This window comes from Serinus canaria, chromosome 4, assembly GCF_022539315.1.
Source record: "Serinus canaria isolate serCan28SL12 chromosome 4, serCan2020, whole genome shotgun sequence".
In the NCBI taxonomy this organism is placed as follows: Eukaryota; Metazoa; Chordata; class Aves; order Passeriformes; family Fringillidae; genus Serinus; species Serinus canaria.
In genome coordinates, this window is record NC_066317.1 from 13,926,260 (window position 1) to 13,953,299 (window position 27,040).

General features: G+C 39.1%; 1 protein-coding gene across 2 annotated transcripts in view; it reads right to left on the bottom strand.

Moving 5' to 3' along the window:
• Nucleotides 1-27,040, bottom strand: part of ARHGAP10 (Rho GTPase activating protein 10) — a 139,162-nt gene that overhangs the window by 86,942 nt on the left and 25,180 nt on the right. For both annotated transcript variants that reach the window (XM_018926922.3, XM_009101358.4), the window contains exons 2-3: nt 10,960-11,055; nt 10,809-10,870 (exon numbers count right to left, since the gene is read on the bottom strand). In XM_018926922.3, the coding sequence (XP_018782467.1) occupies nt 10,809-10,870; nt 10,960-11,055 (158 nt within the window). The remainder of the gene's footprint in view (nt 1-10,808; nt 10,871-10,959; nt 11,056-27,040) is intronic.

Here is a 27,040-nt window from a genome sequence, read left to right on the forward strand (position 1 = left end):
GGAAACCCAAAGAGCTGGCAAGTCTGGGCCAAACTGGCTGCTGCACAGTCATCCACATAACAGCTACATCCTCACTTCAGAGCACGTTTTCTCAGCACAAAACTTCCCTCTGCATCCATTCCCTGATTTTGCCAAAAACATTTTAAAGCACTCTTCGGAGGAAGAACTCTCAAGTCAGAGTGGAGAGCATGGAAACCTCACAATCAGTCCCTTCTGTACTGGAAAACTTTAAATTGTTCTCTGCTCTAACAAAGTGAAGGAGAAAACTCCTCGGAGGAAAACTCAGGGAGGATGGCACAAGCTCCCAGGAGGTAGAGCACCACACTTACTGGAATCATTTCAAAGCATTTAAAGGCAACAACTGAGCACTCACATGGTTAGAGGGTTAAAAATAATTAACAAATGACAAGTTGCTGATTAGTTGTTTGAACATTTGCACAAAAAAGTGTAAGGTTAACACACATTAAATGTAGGCTGAACACAAAGTCCAAATCAAAGAAAACCATAGCACCTTGATGTAACAAAGGAAAAATACCCCAAAAAAAGGAAAATATATGCATAAAAGGCTGTGCTTCATAAAACAGCAGGGCTGTAAATCACTTGTCTGCTACTCCTGTGCAGTATTAAACATGGGAACCTCTACAGGAATTTGTTTGAAGCAGAAAATAATCTTTAAATCAAAATGGGATGTTCTCTTCAGCGACTGCCAACAAGCAGATTCCACTGCTGCCAGTGGGACGATATGCCAATAATTCTTTCGTTAAAAGAAAAACAAGCTTCCCCTCCTTCCAAAAAAGACATTTCTCATTTTGCACAACTTAAACTTTTGTTAACAGATGTATCCCCAGGTGCCTGCCATGAAAGTACTTATGATTTGTCACTCCTTTTGCTTTCTGTGCCTGGGTTAAATAACAGGACTCTTGATTACTTCTGGGTGGAGTGAAGTTTTGCAGATCTTTGGTCATTCTCACAGAGCTTCATACCAGGCCATAAATTAGAATGCAAGACTGGTAAATTCAACAGTGAATTACAGAGATGTTCTTCTGCCTGACCAAGTTCATAATTAGAATACCTCCAATACAAGATTAAATAGAGATGCATTCCTGCTGTTTTCCAGTATGTAGAATCCAGTGCTTGTCATGAAAAATTACAAATAGAATGTATTATTGTTTATATAAAAAAAAATATTTGCACTACTATTCATTCTTAACTTATTTCTAACTTGGAAACTTAAAACAACTCTTTTTTTTAAAACTATAGATAACAAATTAGCAAATAAGCAAACTATTATCTAAATATATTTGTAATTATCACTTGTGCCTTTCTTCAGAACTAGAATCATGGTAAAATGGAAAACTTCCAGCAAAAGTTAAACTAGGCATTTAAGTTGATTAATATGAAACTAGATGTTCCTTCCTTTTTCAACTTCTATCTTGACTCTTACATTCATTTTCATCCCTCTTCTTCTCTAATCCTGACAGATTATGACAGAAATGTACTATTTAAAATGACATTTTAAAATCCCTTTTTTTACATCTCTCATCTATCCAAACCTACATGAAACAAATATATATTCAATTATATCTGGCAGGCAAGCTGTGGCATGCCAGTCATAAGTGAACCAATGTAACAAGGTCATGTCCCAGGTAACAGAATTTTAACCAGGTTTGTGAATGTCAGAGTCTCAGGAATGCCCAGAAATGTTTAACCCGACTGTGCACGAGTCCTGGGCAGACAGTCCCAAGCTGCTTACACTAGTCCTGCTCTGATTGCAGCACCTACAGAAAGGTCAAAGAACTGACTTGAACATAAACCTGGCAGCAGCAGCAATAAAGTCATCAGTGCCATCACCACCTCAGGAGATCACTCTATCTAACATTCCCAATGTCCTGAAGCATGCTGTCAGCTTTGTGTTTATCTATTTCAGATGCCTTTACAAAACTCCACATGCTCAGGCAGAGAAGTTGTACAGATGATAGACTAAGGAGCCCCAACCTCTCTTTCCAGTGCAGCCCTCAAAGGCACAGGCTAAATCCATTAGCAAGCTCATACATGGCTGCTGGATACTTCCTCAGGCAGGTCAACAAGACCCAAGAGGTCACTGAGCTGTCAGTGGCACTCCATTTAGAGTGTCACTTCTTCCCTTCCCAGAGAAGGTGGGAGTAGAGGTGTTTAAGGACAAACTGCTTCCACCAACACCTCCTTCTATGCATGGTAACCTGACAGAGAAGATCAGGCACCAGCATTCAATGCTCCTCCTGCTTTCTCTTGCAGTAGGCAGGAGCAGGTTCTCTAAGTTCCCACTCCCTTTCCAGGCTTATATTGCAGAGGAGGAAGGCTGCTTGCATGGTCTGTAAAGGAGTAGCAAACCACAAGAGCTCTCCTCTAAGTTCAGTGGCTAAAAAGGTTAAACCAACCCAAGTTAATCAAAGTTTATTAGACAAATGCAGCACTGGCCTCCTAGCCTTCATCATAAAAATATCCTTAGAGCTCAGCCTTTACTGGAAGCACTGGAAATTGCACACTGCTCATCAACAACTCTGGTGGTGAGGTAAATACATATCCTGACTCTGCTCCAGCCTGAAATGATGCATTCTCCCATAAAAAAAAACAGGTTTACTGAGAAAGAAGAAAAACTAAGCCATAAACAGACACCTTCCTGCAGCCTGCACTGCAACACAGGAGTGCTGAGTTCCCAGTTCCATCTCAGGAACTGGAATGCAGATTGGATGCCTTGCATAAAGGAGGGGTTTAGTTTCTGAGCATACCAACTGGACAGATTTATTTGTAGTCAAGGGCAGGACTGTCCCTCAACAAAGCTATGAGGGAGCCCAACAAGTCAGTGAGGCAAAGCTCATGAAACTGAGCACGTGTCAATGAAACCAGATCTGGGAAGGAAGCTTTGCCTTAGTGAGTGCAACAGAGAAGGCAGAAAGGAAGACATACCTAGCAGTAATTCAATAACAAAACAGTTGATAATGCTGCTAGATAAAGAAGTCCACTTTCCAATAAAGGTATTTACCACTACAGCTGTTCTTCTACTTACAGAGGATACAGTTGTGTTTTCCCTATGAAAATCTGAGCCTAATAAAAAATTTTTAAAAAGCCAATTCTGATACCTCCAATATTGGGAGAGAGAGAAATATATAAAGAATATTATTTTCTCCAAAAAGCTTTCCTACTTCTTATAGTGATTTGCTACTGAAATTTCTCAAAGCACTAAGACCTATGCCTGAAACCCTGTATTATTAAAATTTGCAGATACAATTCCACTACTGAAAACATCAGATGCTATTTGCAAAGCCTAAATCTCTATTCTTTCTTTTTCCACAAGAGTATGATTTGCTGTTACAGTTACACATACCCCCAGTTAGCTACACAGCCAACCCCCCTGCCAGCCCTACAGACAGAGGTGGCTCTCTATAACCACACCTCAGCACCAGTTTTGCATTTAACTGGAGCACTGATGACTGCAGACACTGCAAACCACCCCCAAGACTCATTATTTTGTTTTCAAATCAAGTTTTCTTCTAGTAAACATGTCTGGATTTTCTCCCTGCTCTAGAGCTTTCCCTGTAGCTCTACAATCTTAGATAATGAAAGGACCTCAGGCACACATTGGGAATACAGACATAGGAGGTTTTTGGTGTTTAGAAAGCCTGCAGTATATAGACTAAAGGATTTTTAAGAAGATCTCATAGTCCATTAATACTTGTGTGTCTTGGCATGTGTGCAGAGGCTATAAAAGAGAAGTGACATCCATTGCTGTGGATTCATTTGCTGTGGAGGAAGCCATCTGGTAACAAAAGAGCCAGGGGGACCGGTGATACAGCTCACCTAGAGACAACATATTTTGTTGAAGCACCAGGAGGCATCTGTAAAAAACACATCACCTCCCTCTGAGGTGTTCCAGAGAAATACCCCTCAGGGTTTGGTAAGAAAACAAATAATTTCTCAAACTGTTTCAGGGGGAGTTTCCTAGACCACTGAGCCACTGCCTCACAAGCCTCAATACAGGCAGAATCCTATGCTCTGCACTTCCTAATTCTTTCACAAGCAGCAGCCTTGCCCTACAGGAAATACAACAGCTGGACTCATGAGTTCACCCTTCTAGAGAAAAGTTGTTTCCTGTTCATCTCCTGGAAGTTCAGGACTCACCTTAAGGACAGACAGCTAAAAGGGCCTCCTATGATCCATCTGCTATGCTGTGCCCTACTCTGAAATGCTGCCTTCCTTGATTCTCTAGTCATGAAACCACTGGCCTCCAAAATCAGATTGGTATCATAAGGAAACAATACATAATTTCATTTAAAAATAAATACATAATTAAATAGACAGGGGGTTTTAGTAAAGATTATTTACTGAAAGCTATTTAATAATCCTGTCTTCTGAGTCAGTTTATTCTTATGCAATACATTCCACAATAAAGAGAAAAATACTACAAAGCCATAATCATAACAAATAAACAAAAAAACAAAATAAAGAGAAACAGACTTTCACACACTGCAACAAATCAGCTTTCCCCATCTGCAGTGAAGGAAAGCTGGGGATAACTCCTCTAAGAAAGACCTTGCCTTCACAAACAGCAACACCAGAACATGCTCTGGTTTTCATATCATAGACATTGTATGTGGTCATATCATGATCCTGACCAAGCAAAAAGTCTGCTCAGAAAAGAAAAATGCATAATGCCCATTTTCTTGGTGCATGGCAAAGCTCATCACTGAGCAAAATTATGCCTCTGAAAGTCAAGGAATCCAGCAGCAAACAACAGCATCAGTATTCAGTCAAGAATGAATTGGTCAATTGTCAGCGCTTTCCTCCAGAAGAAACAGTGGTGTTATTAACAACCAGCAAAATCCAAACTGGTGACAGCTTTACAATGCAGATTCCAAACATTTCCCAATGATGAACTAACAGAATGAAAATTCTCGAGTGAATTATGTTGATGCATGTGAGACCACAGAGTTATCTGGAAGAGGAAGCCAGTGGTAACAGGACTTGTCAGCTATGTTCACTCAGAGGTGGGAGGAACACACCCAGATCTGGTTTTGCACTTTTTTTTTTTTCCTATTGTACAGACAAGTCATCTTTGGTTTATAGATTGATGTGGACAAGTTCATATGTAACTCACTAAACTATTTCAGAAGACTGTATATGACATTCAAAACCCAACAAATAAATGAAACACTCAGTGTCAGAAACCACCAAATCAGAGTAAGATGTGGCTGAAATACTCATAGTTCTACCTTTGTGTTCCATATTCTGATAATTACATGATTGTCATCTGGTCTCATGCCCAGCAGAGGAAAAGGGAAGGCTGGGCAATGAGATATGGCAGCAGTTGTTCTGCTTGTTTCTAAAACTGGAAAATGTTTTAATAAATTGGAAGAATTGCACAGAAAGGAAAAGAATGTAGATGCTGCAATTAAGGTACTCAAATGCTGTTCCTGAGACATGCTGCTTCATCTGTGCCTTTATCTCTGCATCTGAAATATTCAATGTACTGTTGGAAGCCTAATTTTTCAGAAGTGGTCAACAATTATGTCCTTTCCACTGTCTTGGCAGATATATTTAGCAGTTTGCACTGTCAGCAGATTTAAAAGCATCTGGACATATGGAGCACTACATAATGCCTTGAACTCCTATTGAACAGATCTTGAATGCATCACACATCTAAGACTACTGGCTACTTTTTCACTCTAGATCAGTGAGTAAACTGATTGCTCCTTCACACAGATTTCTTCAGATTACTGTCAAGAGAGATTAAGATTTACAAACCCCTAATACCGCACAAAGAGTGCCAAAGAAAAGATTAGAAAAATTAACACCACCCTCTTCACAGCAGAGTCAGCTGCTGAATCGGATCCAGCTACAAAAGGCATTGGACAAAAGGTAACAGAGTTAGCTATTCAGGAGCACTGTGTGTTAAGTGAGCACTTCACCTGTGAAATAAATACTCATGCACTTCCATATCTTATCATAGGAGGGAGTTTAAGTAAGAATAAATCAGTAAATGTACATATGGGTACAGATTACTTAAAGTATATCTTTAAACTTTTGTCTGTGTACCTTTGGATGTTAACAATGTCTTTTAACTGGTGAAAGCACAACTGAGAAACCCTTTCCTCCTTTTTTTTTTAAGAAGAAATAAAAAAATACTAAAATAGTGACTTCACAGGGATATTTCTTTAAAAATCCATAGAGAAACCATTTATTGTGCTCTGAATATATGCCAGGAATAACTCTGCTTTTCAGAGATGCTAATCTGGATTTGATTCTGCCAAGCTGGCAAAACTGACATAGAATGCCAAAGAATTTTTTCAGAGGCCAAAATTGCAAAGATATCCATGGCAAAAGAACAAGCCCTTTTTTTGCTAAAAAAATTAGAAGGAGGAAAAAGACTTTAAAATACAGCTGCATAGTACCTTTCCTCTTAGGACATCTGAAGGGATGCAAGTGTGTGAAAAATGTAGCAGGAAATAGAAGAGGATGTATCAACACAAAACAGCTTGTTTATAGTGCCTTGGGAAATCACAGGGAATATAGTAAGGTGAATAAAATTGTATCAGAAATCCTATACAAAGAGAAATGTAATTGAGTAAAAGGAAAATAGATGAGTGTGCAGGGGCAAAATTAGACAGAAGGTGAAAAATATTTTATTTGGCAACAGCAAAAAAAAAAAAAACATAAGGAAAACAGGTTCTTCATATGTATCTGAAAAGAGAGAGGAAGGAAGCTATAAAACCATCATTGAACTGAAATGAGTGTTAAATCAATGATGGTGTATAAGGCAACAGATTCTAATTATCTCCAGAAAGGAAAAAACCCTCAGTTAAATTATAGCAAACTATCTAACAAAGGGGGGAAAAACAGGTCTTAAGGGGAATAAGCATTCCTTAAGAGCCATTAGATGTATTCCTCCATTACACAACAGAAGTATTAACTGCATTCAAGTCAGAAGGGGCTTTGCTTCAGAACAGTTTAGGAAGTCAGCCAAGCAAACTAAAGGGAGAGGCAAGCAAGGCCCCAGAGGATGGTAGAAGAGCAAATATAGCGGCAGCTTAAAAGCAAGAAGAGGAGGAGAAAGCAGTAATTCTAACATAAAAGATAGGAGGTCTAAACACAGTGTAATTAAATTGAACAAGGAAAAATACAGATGCAAAACACCACTTAGAAAGGGTAACCATAAAAATACTACTGTGAAGGAAAAGTGATCAGTTTTATTCCATGACTACTGCAGAAAAACTCTCAAAAATTTCTCAGCTTAACTTGTAGCAAAGGAGACTCGTTGTGAACATGAGGTGAAACAAATGAAGACTAAATAGCAGAATAAAGAGAAATCCATTTTCCTGGAACTTTTTTAAGAACAGGTTAGACCAGCTCTTGACAAGAATCATATGAACTCCAGAAGCAGATTAACCCCAAGGAGAACAGAGGAACACCAAGGAGGGAAGGTACTCAAAGCCAGCACACTAAGCTGACCACAGCAGGAGTGCCAAGCATTGCAAAGATAACTGAGGGAACAATACAAGAGCTACCAAATTTGGTTATGACTTAGCAAGACTGGCATCAACAGGGAGAACTAATTAGGGGCAAGCTGGTTGTTTAGGAGTAGCCTGGGATGGAGACAGGGAGGTGTGAAGGAAAGCACCAACAACCACAGGCTAACCAGGTAACGCTTCTCTGCTCGCCACCACAGCTCAAATGGGGGCAGACAGTGAAGCCTGTTGTTCTCAGTCCCTGACAAGAATCAAAGCTCCTTTCTGCTGCCAGGAAAACTGGAGCTGGGAAGGAGGGTTTCGTGCTCTCCCTGGCAACCAGGGGAACAGCTGGGTACTGACTGAGACAGAGCATCTGAGCATCACCATGCTGGGCCTTGCTCATCCCCACCTCTTCCTACCACCTTGCCAAGTTCCCTGTCATCCCTGAACTTCCACAGCACTTCTGCAGTGCCAATGGAGCAGAACCTACAACTGCATTCACCCTCAACATCTAAAAATAATTTCCAGAATATTCTCAGAATATGAATGATCATTTCTCAGAAATGATCTATTTCTGCCCTGGGGAGCATCACCAGGTTACAGTGCAACCGAAAGATGTAATTTCTTTTTTTTATTGACAACTCTGTAATAATTTCAGTGAAATGTTTGGATTATTGCCAACTTCTCTTTTCATATGCAACTAAATCCTTTGACACCTGGGATATAATTTCAGCAACCTCTGAAGGAGATGGGAGAAATGGTAAAACCATGAAGTCCAAGATTCCATCTGAATGAAACTATATCCACCAAATAAATATTCACCAGATAAATTTACCTCTCTGGTCATCATTCATTGTAAACACTGACAGCAAGTTTTATGGACTCTGGATTTACTACAAATTCAGAAAACCATGAAAAGTGTAGATGATGAGCATTTACTTTGAGTCTAGAATGTATTTAAGTGCAAATTTGCTTCATTTACAATGACGTTGTGAAAACAATAACCCTTTTTTTAGATACTTCTCAAGTATCTAAAAAAAGAAAATGCACAGCAGTGTCTGAAATGCCTTTTGTCCTGTAATTATTCATTGATTTCTTTAATATTACTTTATGGGCCTGAAATTTACCTATTTAACTATGCACTGCCACTGAAGACAGCAGTCCAAAATCCTCTGGTCATCTTCAAAATAGGAAGGGGGGAAGCATTCTTAACAAAGACTGAGTGCTTTTGAAAAAACATCCTGCTATATACTTTGCATCTTAATGGAAAGTCTTTGGATCCCTGACCTCATTCCAAACATCTGTGAATGCAACATGTCCTAATATTCTCCATGGGAGTATCTCTAGAGCTCATGCCACTGTTAAAACATCCACTGAGAAGTCAAAAAAAAAAAAAAAATATCAGAGGAGCAGATGCTGGAAACTATCTTTTCCAGTCACCACACAACCATTTTCTCAGAGACTTATGGCCATTGTTATATAAGCTCACTCCAGAAATGATACATAACATTTGCTGGACTACAGATGAAATAAAAAGGCCATGCATCTGGTAACTCGGAGAATATATTCTGTTTCCATTTGGTATTAAATATTTTCCCCATTACAATTTATAGTCCTTTTTTTTCATCAGTCACAGTTCTAACAAAAACTGCATTTCATCCTTTTCCTATCAAGAAACTGACACAAGCTAGCTTTCAGAATGATAGCACCTTCTGTGTAAGCATGGGCACCACACCAAAAAAGTAAGTTAATACAGTTTCATGGCATTCAGTTTGAACAATGGAAGTGTTTTATGATCCAGACAGACAGCAATGGATTCTGCACAGCCTGCTGTGGTGGTGATCATTCCCTGCTGAAGAGCTATTGATACAGTCACTGCAATGTGCCATGTAATTGTTAAGTCATCCCTCAAAAGCCTGACATCAAAACAATGTGGCAGTTCATTAAGTATTTTTCATTATAAAACTTCATAAAGACTTTCTTTAATTAGATTTGTACAATTCATTAGAATAAAATACAGTTATGGATGGCAGGAAAAAGCAGAGTAAAGACTATACTGTAGAATTATGAAAAGCAAAAGAAGTATTGAAATACACTTGAGCCAATCTCTACAATTTGGCAAAACAGCTCAAAACACTGAAAAATTGCCTCCCCTATGCAAAGACAGTTTTTAGGAAAGTGTGAAGAATCATACTGACCCTAATTCAGACCTGAATGTGGTTCCAGATCAGAACAGCACACCAGAACACAACACTTACAAGGAACCATGACTATTACTGGGATCAGGACTGGAAAGAGAAAATGGAAAAAAGAATTTTCCACAAGTTCTTTTTTCACTTATATTCCTGCACTGCAGGCACAGCTTCTGGCAAAAGGAAACAGGGAAGACAGCAGATTAGTCTCAGCTTCCTCTCAGTGATGCCAAGGGATCACTGATTTCCAGGAAGGCAAAGATATAATCACATGTCAAATACCAAGAAGTGCAATTGCTATCATGTCAGACTGAAGCACATGTCCCAGATGGAGAGTCTGCCCTGACTCAGAAGAAAACTGGGTACACAGCAGCTGCTCTATGAATCACTGCTCTGAAACAAAAGCTGAGCATGCAGCTGCTGAGAAGAACCAGTAAGAAACCATCCAGAAGGAAACCCCCCCGTCTTCTGAAAAGTCAGGAAACCCAGGTAGCAAGGTGCTTTGCAGAGCTCTCAGCCCCTGCTCTGTGTGCAGCCAACATGAGCCATATTTCACTGATTACACCCCAAGCAATCCCAGGCAACAGAACGAAGAACAGAGAACTTTTACACAACAGAGCAACTCTCTGCAGCTCCAACCTCTCACTGAAGCTCAAACAGAAGGTAAAGGTTTCTAAGTCTGCTACTTCATAAACACAACAGATTGCATCCCAGATCCACATAAGCACTGAAGCCAGAGCTACAGAGATCCTGGATCCAAAGTTGGCCAGTTGCCAAAACTTGGGTATTCTCTGCTGCAGCATTAACTCTTTCATTTTGCTTTTTACTGGAAATGGCAAAAAAACTTATGGTGGTTTTCCCATTCACCCCAGCCATAATTAACCTGGGCACAACTATTTTAAACCAGCTCATATTTATCCATCCCTACCATACAGATTTCTTCTTTAATGAGAACAAGTTGTTGCCTGTACTCTAGACTACAGAACCAGAGGCTGCACAATGAGAGCTCCCACTCACTGTTAAGCCAGTGATATCAACACCTTGGTGGTTAACAAAGCAATAAAAGCAATTTCACCTAATGCTGATCTCTTTGCTATGTGCACAGCTTTTTAAATCATTTATTGCTACTCACCAAAATTTCTCTTTGTTCTTCAAGATTTTTTAAAAAGTTTGAAAACTCATGAAGTGATGCATCTGTAATATAAAATAATACAAAGAAAGTTTAATCATGTTGCAGGATGGCATTGACAAAATATAGCCACTCATAGTCACTTCTTACCTACCTATATATCTTTCATCATCAGTCTCTGCATCACCAATGAATTCAAATTTAAAGTCTCTCAGAGAATGGGCAAATTTTCTCTGGGCTGCTGAAAGGTCTGCAAGAAAAAGAGCACAGGTTGAAGGGCAAGCAGGCATTTTATGTAGGCCAGGAGATCTTTCTATGCCTAGAATAACCAACTTTTACAAGAAACTCTTAACACAGATCTGCCTAAGGACATTTCAGTGTTGTCTAACCCTCTTCTGATAAGGAATTTGTCACACAGATTTCTTTACGCAAAGCTATATAGTAGAAAGCACATATGATTATGTGTATAGTATTACATCTATCCTTACAGTTCACTTCAATTTAGGGCACATGAAAACAATTTAGGCCATGAAAACAAATCTGTAATTACAGAAGTTAAGGGCACAACACTGTAAGTTGCACCAGTTGTCTTGCTCTGCTAACCTAAATTCACTCATATAGTCATCAGCACAAATACCCATCTTGGAATTTTCTAGATACTATGGACAGATACCTCTGCTAGTGAAACCTTTGCACATAAATACACATAAACCAAACACAATAGAATTGTTGCACTTGAAGTAGAAATTCCATGGAGTTAAACTCTGCCAAAAGCTAAGTTAAATGCATAGCATTAAAATTAATTTTATATAATAACTGTTTTGTAATAGCTGTAAAACATTTCCAGCAACCCAAATTTAACTCACTAACATTTGACAATTTGAGGTCAGAGGCTGCACTCTTGCACTCCTCAGGAAGTAATCAGACTCCATATTCAGTCACAATATCATCGTGATAAACCCTCCCTGAAATTCACAAAGCTGTAAATAAACAGTGTGCACACACTTCTATGCTGTGCTGACATGTGCAAGTTGGGAATGTCACAAGTTCTGGAAGGATTCAATTGTTCAGTAGGAAAAAAAAAAAAGGATGTATGTCCTGGTACACTTCTACCCAATAGTGAAGGTTTTACTCACATTTTTGTTGTCAGCCAAAGGACAACTTAAAGTACTTAGTTAATCTATAATCTTTTTATCACATGCAGTTCTGAAGGGTTAAGAACTCTTTTAACAGGCCAGCTAAGCATTTTGCTCTTTAATATTAACAGACACTAAAAGATTACCAGGTTGATCTTTTTTGTTCTAGTTTTAGGAGGGAGCTAATTTGTTTTGGGGAGGTGTTTTTCTTTTCTTTCATTTTTTTTTACCAACAAAAAAAAAAAAATCACCTAATTTTATTACCAGCCCTGCATCCAACACATCATGTATTTTTCACGTGTCATAGTACAACCCCTCATACTGGAAGTTCAGTTCAACCACTTAAAATGTTAAGTCAAATACTCTACAAACATCAAAACAGTCTAAAATGAAAAAAAAAAAAAAAAGCTTTTTGTTTCTTTTCCTTTCTTTTCACCCATTTCTCATTAGCCCTCTCCTCGCCCATTGTGTAACAGAGCAGTTCCCTCCTAAACCTGTGCATGTACCCTCCAACACATGATGTAGCAGGATGCTGCACAGGGTTGAAATAACAAGGATAAGAAGGTTGAAGGAAGCAGTAACCTAACTCCCATGTGAAAGGAAACATGGATGTTTTAATTCAAATGTCTCGTGGGCTGAACAGCTGTTCATAAAGCAAACAGTGAAAGAAACAAGTTCTGTTGGCTGTGAAAAGCTTAAATATAGAAAACAACAAGGTTCTTAACCATCTAGTGTTACACTCATTTGTGAGCCAGGTCACAGCACAAGGCTGAAAATAATTATTTATGGGAGAATGGTTCCAACACTCACTCTCCCAAACTTATTAAATTTTCTTGAATCCAATAATCCCTTCCTAAAGCCCTGTCATATGAGAGTCAGCCCCACGCTAGAGGAAGGAATTGTTTATTATGTTTTCTCCTACTTGTAGAGGTGAAGCATTCAAATCATGTTGAGCAAGGCACATGCTAAGAGACTCATGCAGCACCACACACACACAACACCCCCCATTTCCCTTCATGGACTGAACAGGTACAATATTAGTGAGTTTATGAGCCTTTCTAGAGTGCCATCAAACTGCCACCTCTCTTGTGTCAGTGACAGCAAATAAAACTTATGGCCACACACAGACTCTTTCAGTGCAAAGTCCAACATCTACAATCAGCTTGAGAATGGGCTGAATTAAAACACTCAGCTTCTCACAGGATCAGAAACCCACAGTTGTGTATTTCTCATTACTGAACCTGCTCAGGGATTAAAAATTACTGACCCAAGGACTGACCACCTTGTTGGAAGCGATAACCTTTTCACACATCAAAGCTGTATTTGCAGAATTCCTCATTAAAACCATGAAGACACATTAAATTTTTGCAACATACTTGCACAAACAATTTCTGAATGTTTAAGAACCATTAGAGAAAATTTTGGAAACCATCAGTGAGTGGGAGGGATTTGGGGATTTGGGTCACAGAATAACAGCCTGATGGGTCAAGAGGAGCTGCAGATACCTGACTGGAAGAAAACAAGAAGAGATTTTCTGGATTTTAAGAACTTGGCACTTTCAACAAAAGAAGTCACTGGAGCAAAATCAAAACCAAGTATCAAGTAGCAATGGAGGAAAACTTTCTCAGAAGGTCAGAGCAAGGATACTGATTTCTTTTTTGTTAAGGCACAGGAAAAATTTCAAGTATGATGGCTGGAAACAATCAACAACAACAAAAGAGATAACATAGCTTTGTGGTGAATTTTCTTGCCACCTGACAAACCACAGCCAGAGTGAAATACCTGAGACCACCTGCAGTCAAACCTTCCACTGTGGGACAAACGACATCAAACTGCTCTGATAAATTCCAAATGTCCTTCAGTACATACACAGAAGTTCACCCAACTATAAGCATTTAGAAAAACAAACTAGATGCTGATATCATTGTAAGTACTACAGTGTCTGACTGTTGTGCTACAATTTAAATGCTGAGCATTGATGCTTGAATTAGAAATTTCATAAATGTAACTCTGCCTTCTTCCACAATGTATCAGAAGAGCTTTACTAGAGCAAAATTATTTGTCTGGCACTGGCAGATACATCCCAGCATTGTTCCACACCAGCATGAGAGCCTGCAGGACCAGTGTGTGTTATTTAGCAGACTGTAAACTCAAGCGGACTCCAGCTACAAACACTAAAATAAGACAGCACTTGAGTACAATTAGGTATCAAACAGCATGAGCAGTTAACTGGTTATGTGAATAATGCTGTGGCCTACTGAAGAGTAACTATTTTTTTCCCTTTAATCTCCACATTTTACAAAGTTATACCAAACTGAAAGATAAAGGAAGCAGCAATAGGGTTGTTGCTTGTTACAAACTGCAGTTATCATTGAAAGGGAGGAACAGAGCATTCAAGATCAAAGAGTGCTTTAAATATCAACCAAACACTAACACTGCTGAATACAATGGAATCCCAGCAAACCCATAAGGCAGAGTCATTTCAAAGAGTCACTTTCTAAAACACTAAAAGAAACTAAGCATCTGCTAAATGTTTTGACCAAAAGGCTGAAGACAGATCCAAGGAGAGAAGGGAGGGGACCCAAGGACACCAGGACTTTTAATTTTTTCTTTGGCATAATTCATATCAGTACAGCTTTCCATTTTTTTCTTTGGCATTATTCATATTAGTACACTGTACTTCTTTCATGTTTGGATGCAACTATTTAAAAATACAGCAGAAGAGACAGCAGCAGCTGCCTGTTTGCTCACTTTGCTCTGAAACACCTTGGTAACAAGTACTCCTGTGAGTTTGTCCAGTGCCAGATGCACTGCCAGTAGAACACACAAAAACCTCGATATTTTTTCCATTTGGATTTGAAAGAAAATACTTTTGTTCCTTATCTGAGTCGAGCTGAGCCAACACGATACCATTAGTTGCTGGGTGGTGGCCAAGCTTCACTTAACAGCATCAGAATCCAATGATTCCCTTTAAGATCAGTACTAATCTCAGAGCTAGCCACACAAACCAGAAGTCTTGCACAATGCCTGACAACATTGCTTTCTTAAGCTGTTCAGGATCTCTTTTGGAAGGCAGAAGAACTACACCCATTTGTATGAGTGTTAATATTTTTCTACAAGAATATATACATTTATGCACTGAGCTTTTAAGAAGGACTGGAATTACATCACCATTCCTCAGTCCTAACTCCAAGTTTCACTGATTTAACAGATACACTCTGGGAATGACAGATTTCCAGCAGCTCTATTTAACATGAATTAAAACTGCCCTGGCTTTACTGAACAACATCCTCCCTAAAAAGCTAGAAGGTGAACAAACATTTAGATTTAACTACCAAGATCATCTTCAAGCTATTTTAAGGACTAATATTAGATTTCTCAAGGTATTTTCTTTGCAGTGGGCCAAGATCAGGCAAGCCACACAGCATTGTGAAATAGGCTAGAACAAGCTAAGGCCAGAGTTGGCCTCTCCCCTCTTCTTCCCAGGCATCAATCTCCTACAAGAGCCAACAAAGCAGCTTCAGAGGAACAGAGCACTTCAAATAGTTTGTCCAAGAGCTGCAGTATGGACTTGTATGACATTTTATACAAAAAAATGCACCATCTGAACACTTTCAAAGCAACTCTGTGTTCCTTTTCTGTGTCCTCTTTCACAAGGTGAGAAATGAATCTAATATAATCCATGACACTGAGAACATGAGCAGGATTTAGTCATTACCTTAGCAAGGTGGATAAACAGGATTAATTCAGTAACTTAGCAGATGCAGGCCATGTAGCAGAATTCCTAAGAGCAGTAACACATTACAACCCCCTAAAACCAAATAAACTTTTTACTCCTCATCTTTATTTGATAAATACATTGAAAGAGCCATCGAAACAAGAAAATTTACAATGAAACTAAAACACAAAGTTACTCATTCCCATCCAAAACCTGAATGGAAATCAAGTTCAAAGTCTAAGAGGCTTCTGGAGTCCCATTTTAGTCATATCATATTACCCATGGCAGCTCACAGGTTTCTGAAAGCTTAGCAATTTTGGCTATGAGGATTAAAAAGCAACGTATTATTGACTTGTCAACCCCACACCTTTAAAACAAATAAGGAAAAGCTCAACCTCTCACCATTTCAGTTTAATCCAAGTAGCATCCTGCTCATGCAGGCCCAAAGGCTCCTCTCCAGCTGTCAGCAATTTCACACCCTCCTCATTCATATGCCCAGGTCTGAGGCAACTCCACATTAAGTGTACCAAAGTAAGAAATTGTTTTACTGTTTTGGAAAATCCCTCAGAAATTTTTCCAGGCACCTAAGTGAGAGTTTAAATTTTCAAAATACAACAAAAAAGAGGGATGGCAGCAGCAATGTTTTAGGAAAAGTCTTTCAAAGTTTAACATGGAAAAGGTTTTTGCAAGTTGAACAAAAAAAAAACTACATGCAACCAAACACTTTGCATCAAACAGAAAAAAGGAAATTGAAAGAGTAAAATGAAAAACAAACATCTCTAAGGTAATTTATACGTAAAAACTCGAGATCAATAAGAATTTGAGCAATCTTAATCACTGATGGTTCTTATCTATGTCAAGAAGAAAAATTCCAATGTCATTCTTCTACTACACTAAAGTCCAGATTTTGTCATGACTCTCCCAACAAAAAAACCATATTTTTAGTGTTCAATCTAATAAAAAGAGAACTACCAATATCAGCTCAATGAATACCATTCTTCCAAATAGTGCCTCTTTTTGGAACCTAATGCTCCCAGATGTTTCTTCCACAGTGCTGGACATTCCCTATTACCAGTTTTTCTGCATGCTGGGGTCATTAATTGGGGTGTAATTTTGGAACAAGTAAAACCAGGCTATTTAGTCTGAACAAATCACATTGTGTAGCACAAAAGACACATTCTAACCTGCCCACTTCTTAAAAGAGAGAACCCAACTCTTGCAAGAATTTTATGATTTTCCTTCTTTCAAATGCAAAATCCCATGGTCTAAATGCTACTATTCCCCATACCAATCAGAACAGGCAAGTTAAGAAATCTTTCAGATGTCAGCAGGGTAGGCTAATTTTTTTCATAACTATGCAAAATTGTTTAGATGCCACAACCTCCAACCATTGTTTTTTCCTACAGAAAGTACACAGTACAATAAGATACAACATGTATCAATTTTTTTTTCCTACCTTTTTTTCTCTAGTGCTACAACTTTTATCAGTGAAAACAGACTTGACTCATTTCTCCTCTCTCTACCCTTGCAACTACAAGGGTACAAACTCCATAATCCTCCACATCAAGAAACATATAATTAACATGTTAATTACCACATATGAAATAAAGTAGCATCTTACTATGGGAAAAGTGCCAAGTCCTGTTGGTATTGTCCCTCAGCTGCACCACACCTTCTTGGGCTCTGGTTATTTGCCTTTTTAGTTGGATCCTTGAAATCTTCCAGCAGCCCTACTTCACCCTGCCAAGGGCATTTTCCTCTTTGCATCAGAAGCATTAGGCAAAAAAGCACATTTAGTATCTCAGCAATGACTGAGGTTTTTCTAAAGCATCTCCAAGAAGCTCTTATGAAAAAGTGTTCCCACCCCTCTGCCAGCTCAGATGGTGACTACATCTTTCAGTTCTGCTTTTCAGGAACAGCATAAGTTACATTATGAAAGCAAAAGAGAATCTCCATTCCTGGTCCTACAATCCCGCAGATAAATTCACTGCTTTGGCGGTGAAGAAATATTCCTGCAATCACCCTGGCATAAGAGTTGTATCCCAAAGTCTCTGCTGAGGAGTCTTGCAACTCTGAGGGAAGTTCCTGTGAAGCACCAGAAAGATAATCTGTCTTCAAAGGAATCAGAATCATCTTACTGATCTCTACAAACTCTGTGCCTCTAACAATGAAATAGAATGAAAGAAATAATAAATTAGAAAGCAAAGAATAAGGAAAAACAAATTTGCAATGCATGAAAACATGAGGGCATTCCACCAAATTCACACAGTTCCCAAAGATAAAAACCAGCAGTTCAGAATTTGCTGCTAAGGTTTCCCTTTGCCATACTGCACCAATTGCAGCAAGAGGGACTCCATTGTTCTACAATGTGTTCCCAAAAGAAAACTTCATCAATCCAGAAGCAATGCTGGAACACACAATATCAAGTACTTATACAATCAAAAGGTTCCCTTGTAAAACTTTCTACAATATCTGCAAGTCTTCAAGTAGCCCAGACCTGTGAAGTGCCTTCCAAAAGTGACTGCATTAGACAATGTGTGATGAAAAAATTCCATTTCAGAGATCAAGATTTTACTATTATTAACGTGAAGATGCATGAAGTCAGAATGTGAGACTACAACACTAGCAACAAATTCTGAAATGGAAATTTAAAACTGATAGAATTTATAAAACAATTCTGATCACCAAATAGATCATAGATTTCCAGATGTTTTATTATTCAATTAATATTCTTGTCAAACACCACAGATTTGAGGGCCTCATGCATTACTGCTGTTCAGCAGCAAGTAAATCAGAAGACCATACTACTTAAGGATGAAAAACTGTGCTAGTTAACTGAAAACATTCTCAACTGGGAAACTTCATGAAAGAAATAAAGTAGTTAGAGGAAAAAAATATGTTTATTCTACAGATACTTATCCAACATCAGCATTCTGAATGTTTAAATTCTGGATCATTGCTTTCATTCCCAGACTGAGTTCCCAGAGAACTACAATGTTTACATTAAAAAAGAATATATTGTGCTGAAATACTGTTTTGATTGCAAAAGAAAAATAGCAATTGACTGTTGGTCAGAAGCTAAATTTTGCCATTATAGTCTACAAATTATAAAAGAGGTTTTTGCTCCAGGGAAAACCCCACATAATCCAATCTCCACTGTGAAAATGGGCAATGAAGCATTAACCCCACACAACTCATCTTAAGTGAAATAATCACTGAATTCAAAGCACTTTTCTAAACCCAAAAAAACTGACAGGACACGTCTACTTTCTTCAGTCACCAAAATTTGCTCATGGCAGTCAGGTCAAGTTGTGACAACAAACCAGCAGAGGTCCTGACCCACCACCAAGGCAGAGAGATTCCCCCTTCCAAGAAACAGGACTGACTTCATTACTTGAAGTCTCTTCTTGTAGAAAGCACACGTGACCAAAACTTCATGTGGCTGGGAAAGCTGGAGGGGAAGCCCAGCTCAGCCTGGGACAGGAATGTCACAACAAACACATCAGCTTGCAGGTTCTTCATGTGCCACATCTGCTGCCACTAGGCAGACATCATATCAGAGTTCACATCCAAGAAATATTTCCAGCAAGACCTTTTTTTGCAGAAATGTCAACATTAAACATTAAATACCATTGCAGGAAAAAATATCATTCACATGGTTTTTCCCTCTAAAATGGCAGATATCTCAAAACTTTGTCACTTGTATGGAATTACTACCTAAATATTTGCATATGTAGAGAAAAACCAAGGAGATCAAACTTGCAAGATACTGTGATTTCACCACAAGAAAACACATCCAAACCTGCATCCAGCACATCTGCACACCTATAATTAGGGTGTTATATGAAATGGCTACCAAATACTTCATCATCAGTAAGCCCATACAAGGCTCAGAAAAATAAAGTTATATTTTCACCAATTCCTCTGCTCATGAGTCATGAGTGTTAAGCAAAACTCTTCCAGTACACAGACCTGAGACAGCACAGCTTTATTTTCCTAAGTCCAACAGGATTCAAGTGGGAGAGGAGAGAGGAAAACACAATGAGAAATCAGATAAATGAGCAGCTGAGATCTATATTTCAACACATAATGACCAAGTGCCCAAACCTTGGGCTATTTATTTCCTTATTTATTAAAAGATGAATCTTCAGCATCAAGAAGGACAGAATGACTGCAAAGGACCCTCAAAGATCAAAGATTTCAAGAATAACCTTGCTGCAGCTTGATACAGAAGTGAAATTAATCCAAGTTTTGACAGAGAAAACAGCTGGCAGCAACTGTGGTGCAGAGGACAGCCTGTACTACTGTCATATATAGTTTCCAGAAAAAGGAGCAGGCTGCATAGCAATGGGTAACTTTAATAGATTTTTTAAAATTTGGGTAAATTAAAAAAAAAAAAAAAAAAAAAGTCTTATTCCACACCTTTCCAAAACTGTCAAATAGGCACTTAAAGTGTGAAGTGACACAACAGTCGTGTGTCAAAAAAAACCTTTTCTGACAGCTCCAATATGAGCTGTTTCTGACTAAAACATATTAAAAATGAAGCTTCTAGTTAGGTCAGACCAAAGCCTTACATGAACACAAGAGAATATTTCAACATCTTTATTGTGAATACAACTTTCTTTAAATAAACAAAAGTTACAGGAAGCACCAAATACACAAAACTTCACTTTAAAGGATGAGTTTTATAATCCCCTTTCCCTGCTCTCACTATTGCACTTTTAAAAAAGTTATTGCTAGAGAAAGCAGAGATATTCCAGCCTCATTTCACATGCCAGCTTCTCCAATTATTGCAATTTATTTGTCTGGGCAAAGAATAAAATTATTGCTTCTGCCATCAATAACTGCTAAGAGAGCTTAGCAGGAAATACTGATTTAAATAGTCAATAATGTAGTGTGGTGCATGCCAAAGGAGAAACTTCAGTCATCTTTGGTCCGGATGGTTGTGCAAGAGTTGGAATCTGTGTGCAAAGAAATCTTGTAATCCTTCTGACACTTCCAGATTAGAAATTTTACAAGAGGCCAATGAATCAAATGTAGGCTGATTATGTGCATTTCAAAAGTGACACACAGTAAAACTCACTGACTCTGACTGGGAAATAAAGCTTCTGGCACACAAGCATGTGAAAGCCTCTCTGCTTTGGGTTTTCAGTACATTTCTCAAAAATGAGTTTCCAACCCTAGATATCAGTGGCACTTGGTTCCTGAGTCAAAGATCACTAAATGATCAAAAAACAAAATAACTGAACAAAAGCAATTAAGGATAGGCAAGAGCAACCACCACATCCTCATTAGAAGCACAAGGCATGAAAAAGAAACATCTTGCAATCCTACACAGTAGGAAACACAAAATGTTTTAGTCTTCTAATGCAATTCTGTAGTTAATTTTGTTTTCAAACAAAAAGAACACTTACAGTACATAACACAGTGAGAATCTTTTTTATATTATTTGTAGGCTTCATGCTTTGACACAAGAATTAGCTTAAATATACTATTATGGTTTTGGGGGAAAGTGGAGCCAGTTTTGTTTCTAAATAAGCATAACATGCAAAATTTCTGAGTGAAAGCCCAAGCCTAAGTAACTTTTTGATTTTTCCCTCACTTAATTGTTCCTGCTGCTTTACTAGGTATTGTGCATTTTGCCATAAGACTGTCTCATGAGAGCAGATAAAGCAGTTTCTTGCCAAAGACAAGCAGTACTATGAAAGAATTCACAACCTCCCTTAGAAACTCTAGTGTGTATCTCTTGCAGTGGAAGTGACTATTCTCCCCACTCTGATGATATGAGGAAGACTTCCTGTAACAGAGTAGGACTATAGAAATTCAGGACTTAGTTCAGTCATGTTTAGTTTCATTGGTGAAGCTGAGGGAAAATGAGCGAGCCAGCATTTCCAGATAGAAAGATGTTTTCTAAAGTGCTTCCATTGCCATTTCTGGAGTTGAGGCATTATTAAGCTTGAGATAATTTGTTCATAAAACAGAAAGAACTTATTTTTCCTTTGTCTCTCTTCCCTGCATCCTGTAAACAACAGCTCATATTCAAATACTGTTCCTGCTTGTCATCAGCTTAAGGACCCACAACCCTGCCCTTGTAGCCCAGACACACTGGAACACACCTGAAGCTTTAACTGCACATCACAACAAGTGAGAAGCAGAAAAAAAACCAGGGCAGAGACTAAAGCAACCCATGGCTGACAACAAATGTTGTCAACTTAATTTAGACGAGGCCCTGTGGCACTCATTAAAGAAAGATGCAGGACACACTTTTTTTATGGACCAAACCAGAAGACCCCACTTTATTCCCACATTCTTTATACAGAGTTTTTAAAGAACATCCCCTGTCTGTCCCAAACTGGCCAGTAACAAGTTGTTACCCAGTATTGATTGGTCACTCAATCCCCCAGTGTGTATGTGCAGAATGGGTTGTTTGTGACAGACTGTTTTCATTTTTGTACCTAATGGTGTGTAAACAGTTTATGCAGGTGGCTAGCATTTTTCACAGTCTTTCTGTGAGTTCTTTCTCAGGGAAACCAGGTTGTTTTCCACAGTCCTAGAGTATTTCTCAAGGAAAACAAGTTGTTTTTCACTGCTGCAGGACTGTTCCCTACTAAGAGCTGTCCGTTTTCTCATGGCTTCTGTCAGCTCAAGTCACCATTCAGTTTGTAAGGCCTCTGGGCTGCTGTTTCACCACCACAGACATGGGTTCCCTTCTCTAGAAAGTGACAAAATTAAGAAAAAAAAAAACCCAAAACATTTTGCCAGGCTAACAGCTGGAACGAGAAGCTGCTTGGACTATGACAATCTATGTCACAGAGTCATAGAATCGTTTTGGTTGGAAAAGATGGAGTCCAACCAAAACCTAACTCTTCCAAGTCCACCACTCAACATGTTCCTGAGTGCCAAATCTACACAGCTTTTAAATACCTCCAGGGATGGTGACTCCACCACTTCCCTGGGCAGCCTCTTCCAACCCTTCCAGTGAAGATTTTTTTCCTAATACCCAACCTAGCCTTCCCCTGGTTCTACCTGAGGCAGCTTCCTCTTGCCCTGTTGTTTGTTCCTTGGGTGAAGAGACCAATCCCTACCTGGCTACAGCCTCCTTTGAGGGAGTCATAACAAGGGATAAGCTCTCCCCTGAGCGTCATTTTCTCTAGTCTAAAAACCCCAGCTCCTCCTCATAGAATTTCTGCTTCAGACCTTTCTCTTGCCCTTCTCTGGACATGCTCCAGCCCTTCAATGTCCTTCTTGCCAGGAGGGGCCCCAAACTGAACACAGGATTTGAGGTGCAGCCTCACCAGTGCCCAGAACAGGGGGACAATCCCAGCTCAGGTCCTGCTGGCCACACTACTGCTGATCCAGACCAGGCTGCCATTTGCCTTCTTGGCCAGCTGGGCACACTGTTAAATGTTCTATACTCACAGAAGGGCCCCAAATTCTGAATTTGAGGAATGATAAATATACCAAATTATATATACAAAGACAGGCCAGTAAATTACATAACAATCTGAAGGAAAAGCTCCAGCTTTCAGCAGTGAGAGCACTGCATCTGCACAATCCAAGGAAGGGCCATATACACCCACCTACTCTGAACTGTCCTGCAAGGACAAACCCCACTGCCTTCTGCACTCCAGCTGCACTGGCTCTACAGCTCAGCTTCAGCACTCACTGGTACAAACTGTCCTGTCTGCTCACAGAACTTGAAATGCACATGCCTTTTATATCTGATTCTTTATTCACAGATCAGGCTTGGAAGCAAGCAGAAAACAATTGAGATGATGGAAGAAATCAAAGTATTTAACTAATACCAACACCAAACAAAACAAAAATTTGAACAAGGCATCATACATGAATTATCATGACAATGGCAGGGTATAATTGCTTGACTAGGTCTAGATTTTATCAGACTTATAGGGAAGATAAAGTAGTTGTCCTCTGTTTGTCCCACCCTCTGCCACAACACACATTACCATAAAAAAGGAAAACTTGAAAAGATTAGCAGTCAAAGTTATCATTCAAGTTATCCAACTGCCATGTGGTTAAGTTTATACATTTAGAGTACAAATCAACAAGAAAGCAATTTGCTTGGCTGACATTCCAGTGGAAAGGGCTCTTTTGTAAACTGTCTTTAAAATAATAACCAGATTTAAACAGGTTTCTGTGGATTGCACTAAAGAGGTGGTGCTTAAACACTCTCTGATCTCTGGTTTAGAGCAAAAGAAAGGACTCAGTCTCAAGTGACCAAGCCTGTGTCTTTTGAAACAGAGAATGACAAGACTGCTACATGGAAACTCCTGATCTCTGAGGGGAAAAAAAAAATCATAGGCTGAAGTTTAGTTTTTAAAAATCTTTATTCAGGACATCACTGGCCTTTATAAAAACAAGCACTTTGTTTATTTGAAATAAACTAGGAATTACTCTGGACCTTCTCTCCTTTTTTTAAAGCACTCTAACAGGTGACAGGAATGGTCACAGAAGAAAAGAAGGGTATTTATTCATCTATTCCTGAAAACAGGCAAAAGTACTTTAGGAAGGCCGGGTAATGTTGCACAGAGTTACTTATAAAAATTAAAAAGAACCTGATCTTGATGATTGTTAAGGGGGGAAGGGAGGATTTTATTTTTTTTAGTCCTCTCCCTTCTTTTTGACCTTTTCCTTTAAGAAGGCAAAGCTATATCTTCCCTAATGCAATACCCCTTGCTTTCTTACAAGTTTAACATTACACTTATTGAAGTTGCAAAACAGAAACCTTTAACAAATACTTATCAAAACATACAAACTATGAGATAAGAGTCACTCAAGCAGCAAAGAACGCCCTGAAAGTAACCTGAGTAATAAAATGGAGCTCCACATTTCAACAGATATGGGAGTGGCAGAATTGTTAGACAATGTAACTTACATATTTCCCAAAATTACACCTTTCCTTCTGGCTCCTTCAGCAGTCTGTTTCTTTCCACACTCAAGGGAAAAAGAAAACCTACAGCTCAGGCTAACATGAAAGAGACACAGGCTTTCCATAAATTCAGTCATAAGCTGAAAGCAAGAGAGGGAAAGACAGACTGACCACCAATGCAGTGATTACTCAGTTAAGGCAGTCACAGGACAGCACGGGTTTTACCTACAATTTAGTATTTACCCCCACTTAGGCACTTAAAATAGTATTAAAAGAGATGTACTGTCAAAAGTATCTTGTTCTAGAGAACTGAAATAATTGTATTCTCCTCCTTTCCTCCCTGAGAAAGATTAAAATCCAAGAGAAAGCATTACAAGAACTACTTGAACAAATTCTATCCATAGCTAGGGAAACAGCAACAGCAACATCAGACACGAAAGTGGCCCCTCAGGTTTTGTGCTCTGGTCTCACCACTACCGTGCTCAGTCTTGCACAGCTACAGGGATTTAATCCCCCCCTGCCTTTCCAAGTGCCACTGTAATCTAAACACCTTGGTTTGAAATACCCAGGAGAGACACACCTGCTGATGTACAGCAGCACAGTTATTCTCGTTGGACATTCGTACTTTTTACATCAAAAAACAAAGCCCAAAAGGAACAGCAAACAAACAAACCAACAAACAAACCACTGGGAGAGCAAACATTTCACAGCTGGGCTCCTCAATGCGAGATAACCATCCACTGGCATACTCGAAAAGTCTCTTCTTTCCCCTGAAGAACCACCATGAATGATCACAGTATCCTTGGATCCAGCTACAACTCATGGCAGGCTCTTTAACTGGCAAAGCCTGTTCCTGAAATTCTGCTACTACTTCTCACATGTAGGTTCAGTGGATAACTAGAAGAATCCACGGAGAAGATCTTTTTAGCTTTGGGAACAATTTACTTCGTGTATCTGAAACACTTCCTTTATGAGAAAACTTCCAAGCACCTGGAGTAACATCTATACATTGCTGCTCCAGAGCAGTGACAGATGCTCTGACATGTCAAATTCAATCCTGCAACAGCAGCATGCTCAAGAGCTACTCAACACACAAGTATTTGAAAAACAAATAGAATTAGAGAGGTATTGTGAAGCAGTTATCACATGGTAAGCTTCTGAAAGGCTGTCAGTAGTTTTCTGATTAAAGAGAAGAGCCCGTCACAAGACAAATCAAGTATACTTTCATTTGCTCAAACCTTATTTTGGATAATTCTCAGCTCATCTGCCACACAGACCAGAAGGAAGGAGTCAGGAATCCCAGTCTTGAATCTCATTTGTGCTGCACTGCTGGTTTGTAATAGCAGGACTACACTATCAATCCACAAAACAAACGCCAAGCCTTAAATGTCAATAAAACCTCTCTACACCAAATGAACTGGCCTAATTCAATCTACCACATATGAAAATAAGGCAGCAAAACACTGAAAACCCTGAACTGTTCAGTGAATGCATTAGCCAATGACAGCTGGAAAAAACGTTTGCTGATTTCTGTAGGACAGGGGATTCTCAATGACTCTAAAACTGAGAACAGTTTCTAACAATTCTGGTCCATGGCAGACTGCACAGACAAAAGTGGTCTGTCCACATGTGGTCCTCAGAACCACAGTGAACAACCTAGTGTACAGTACTGGTACCAGCTCTCCTACCCATCTCATAATATAAACACATTTTTAGGTTGGGGTAAGTGGAATAAGTATTGAAGACAAAGTGTCAGTTCAAATCTTCATGCTTTTTCTTCTGCTCCTCACAAGCAAAAGCTCTTTAGGATTATTGCAAAACTCTGCAAGATGTATGAAAGATCCCTCAGCCAAATAAGGCATATGCCTTAAAATTCTTCCTTAATCTTATTTTCAAGTCCCAGTTAGCACCAATAGATAATTCCTACACTGGAAGTTCCTAAATGCATGTCTTTCTTAACTTATTAACATTTCCTCTCATGTCCCAGTTTACAATAAAATTATTGCTGAAGCAGATGAAAAGAAATCCCATTTTAACATATCAGCTGTGGTATTTTAAACTTAATTGTTTCTTTAAAGCATCAGTCTGTACATTGATCAGTCAAAATCAGGCTGTAACTTTCTACTTTGCCCATTTACACCAGCGCTTTGCTTTACAGGAAGATGCAAAGACACACACTACAAATTCAGGGAAGAGCAGCTGTTCAAGGTCCAGGCTGCTTCAATGTGTTCCACTGGTGTTCTGAGTATGTGCAGCACAAAACAGTATCAAAGCCACAGACCACAGCAATCAATTAGCACCTTCCAGACTCTGGGGAGGGAGCTGGGGAGGGAGGGAGGGAGAAGCAGCTCAGTGGTGCTCTGCTGCACAGGCCAGACCGCAGGTACAGTCACGGTAGGTTTGTACTTCCCCCTACTATCACCATGATTTAGGACTCCCTGCATGTTAAAAACATTACAGGATCGTGGCAGTATTGTTTCTTACTGTCCTG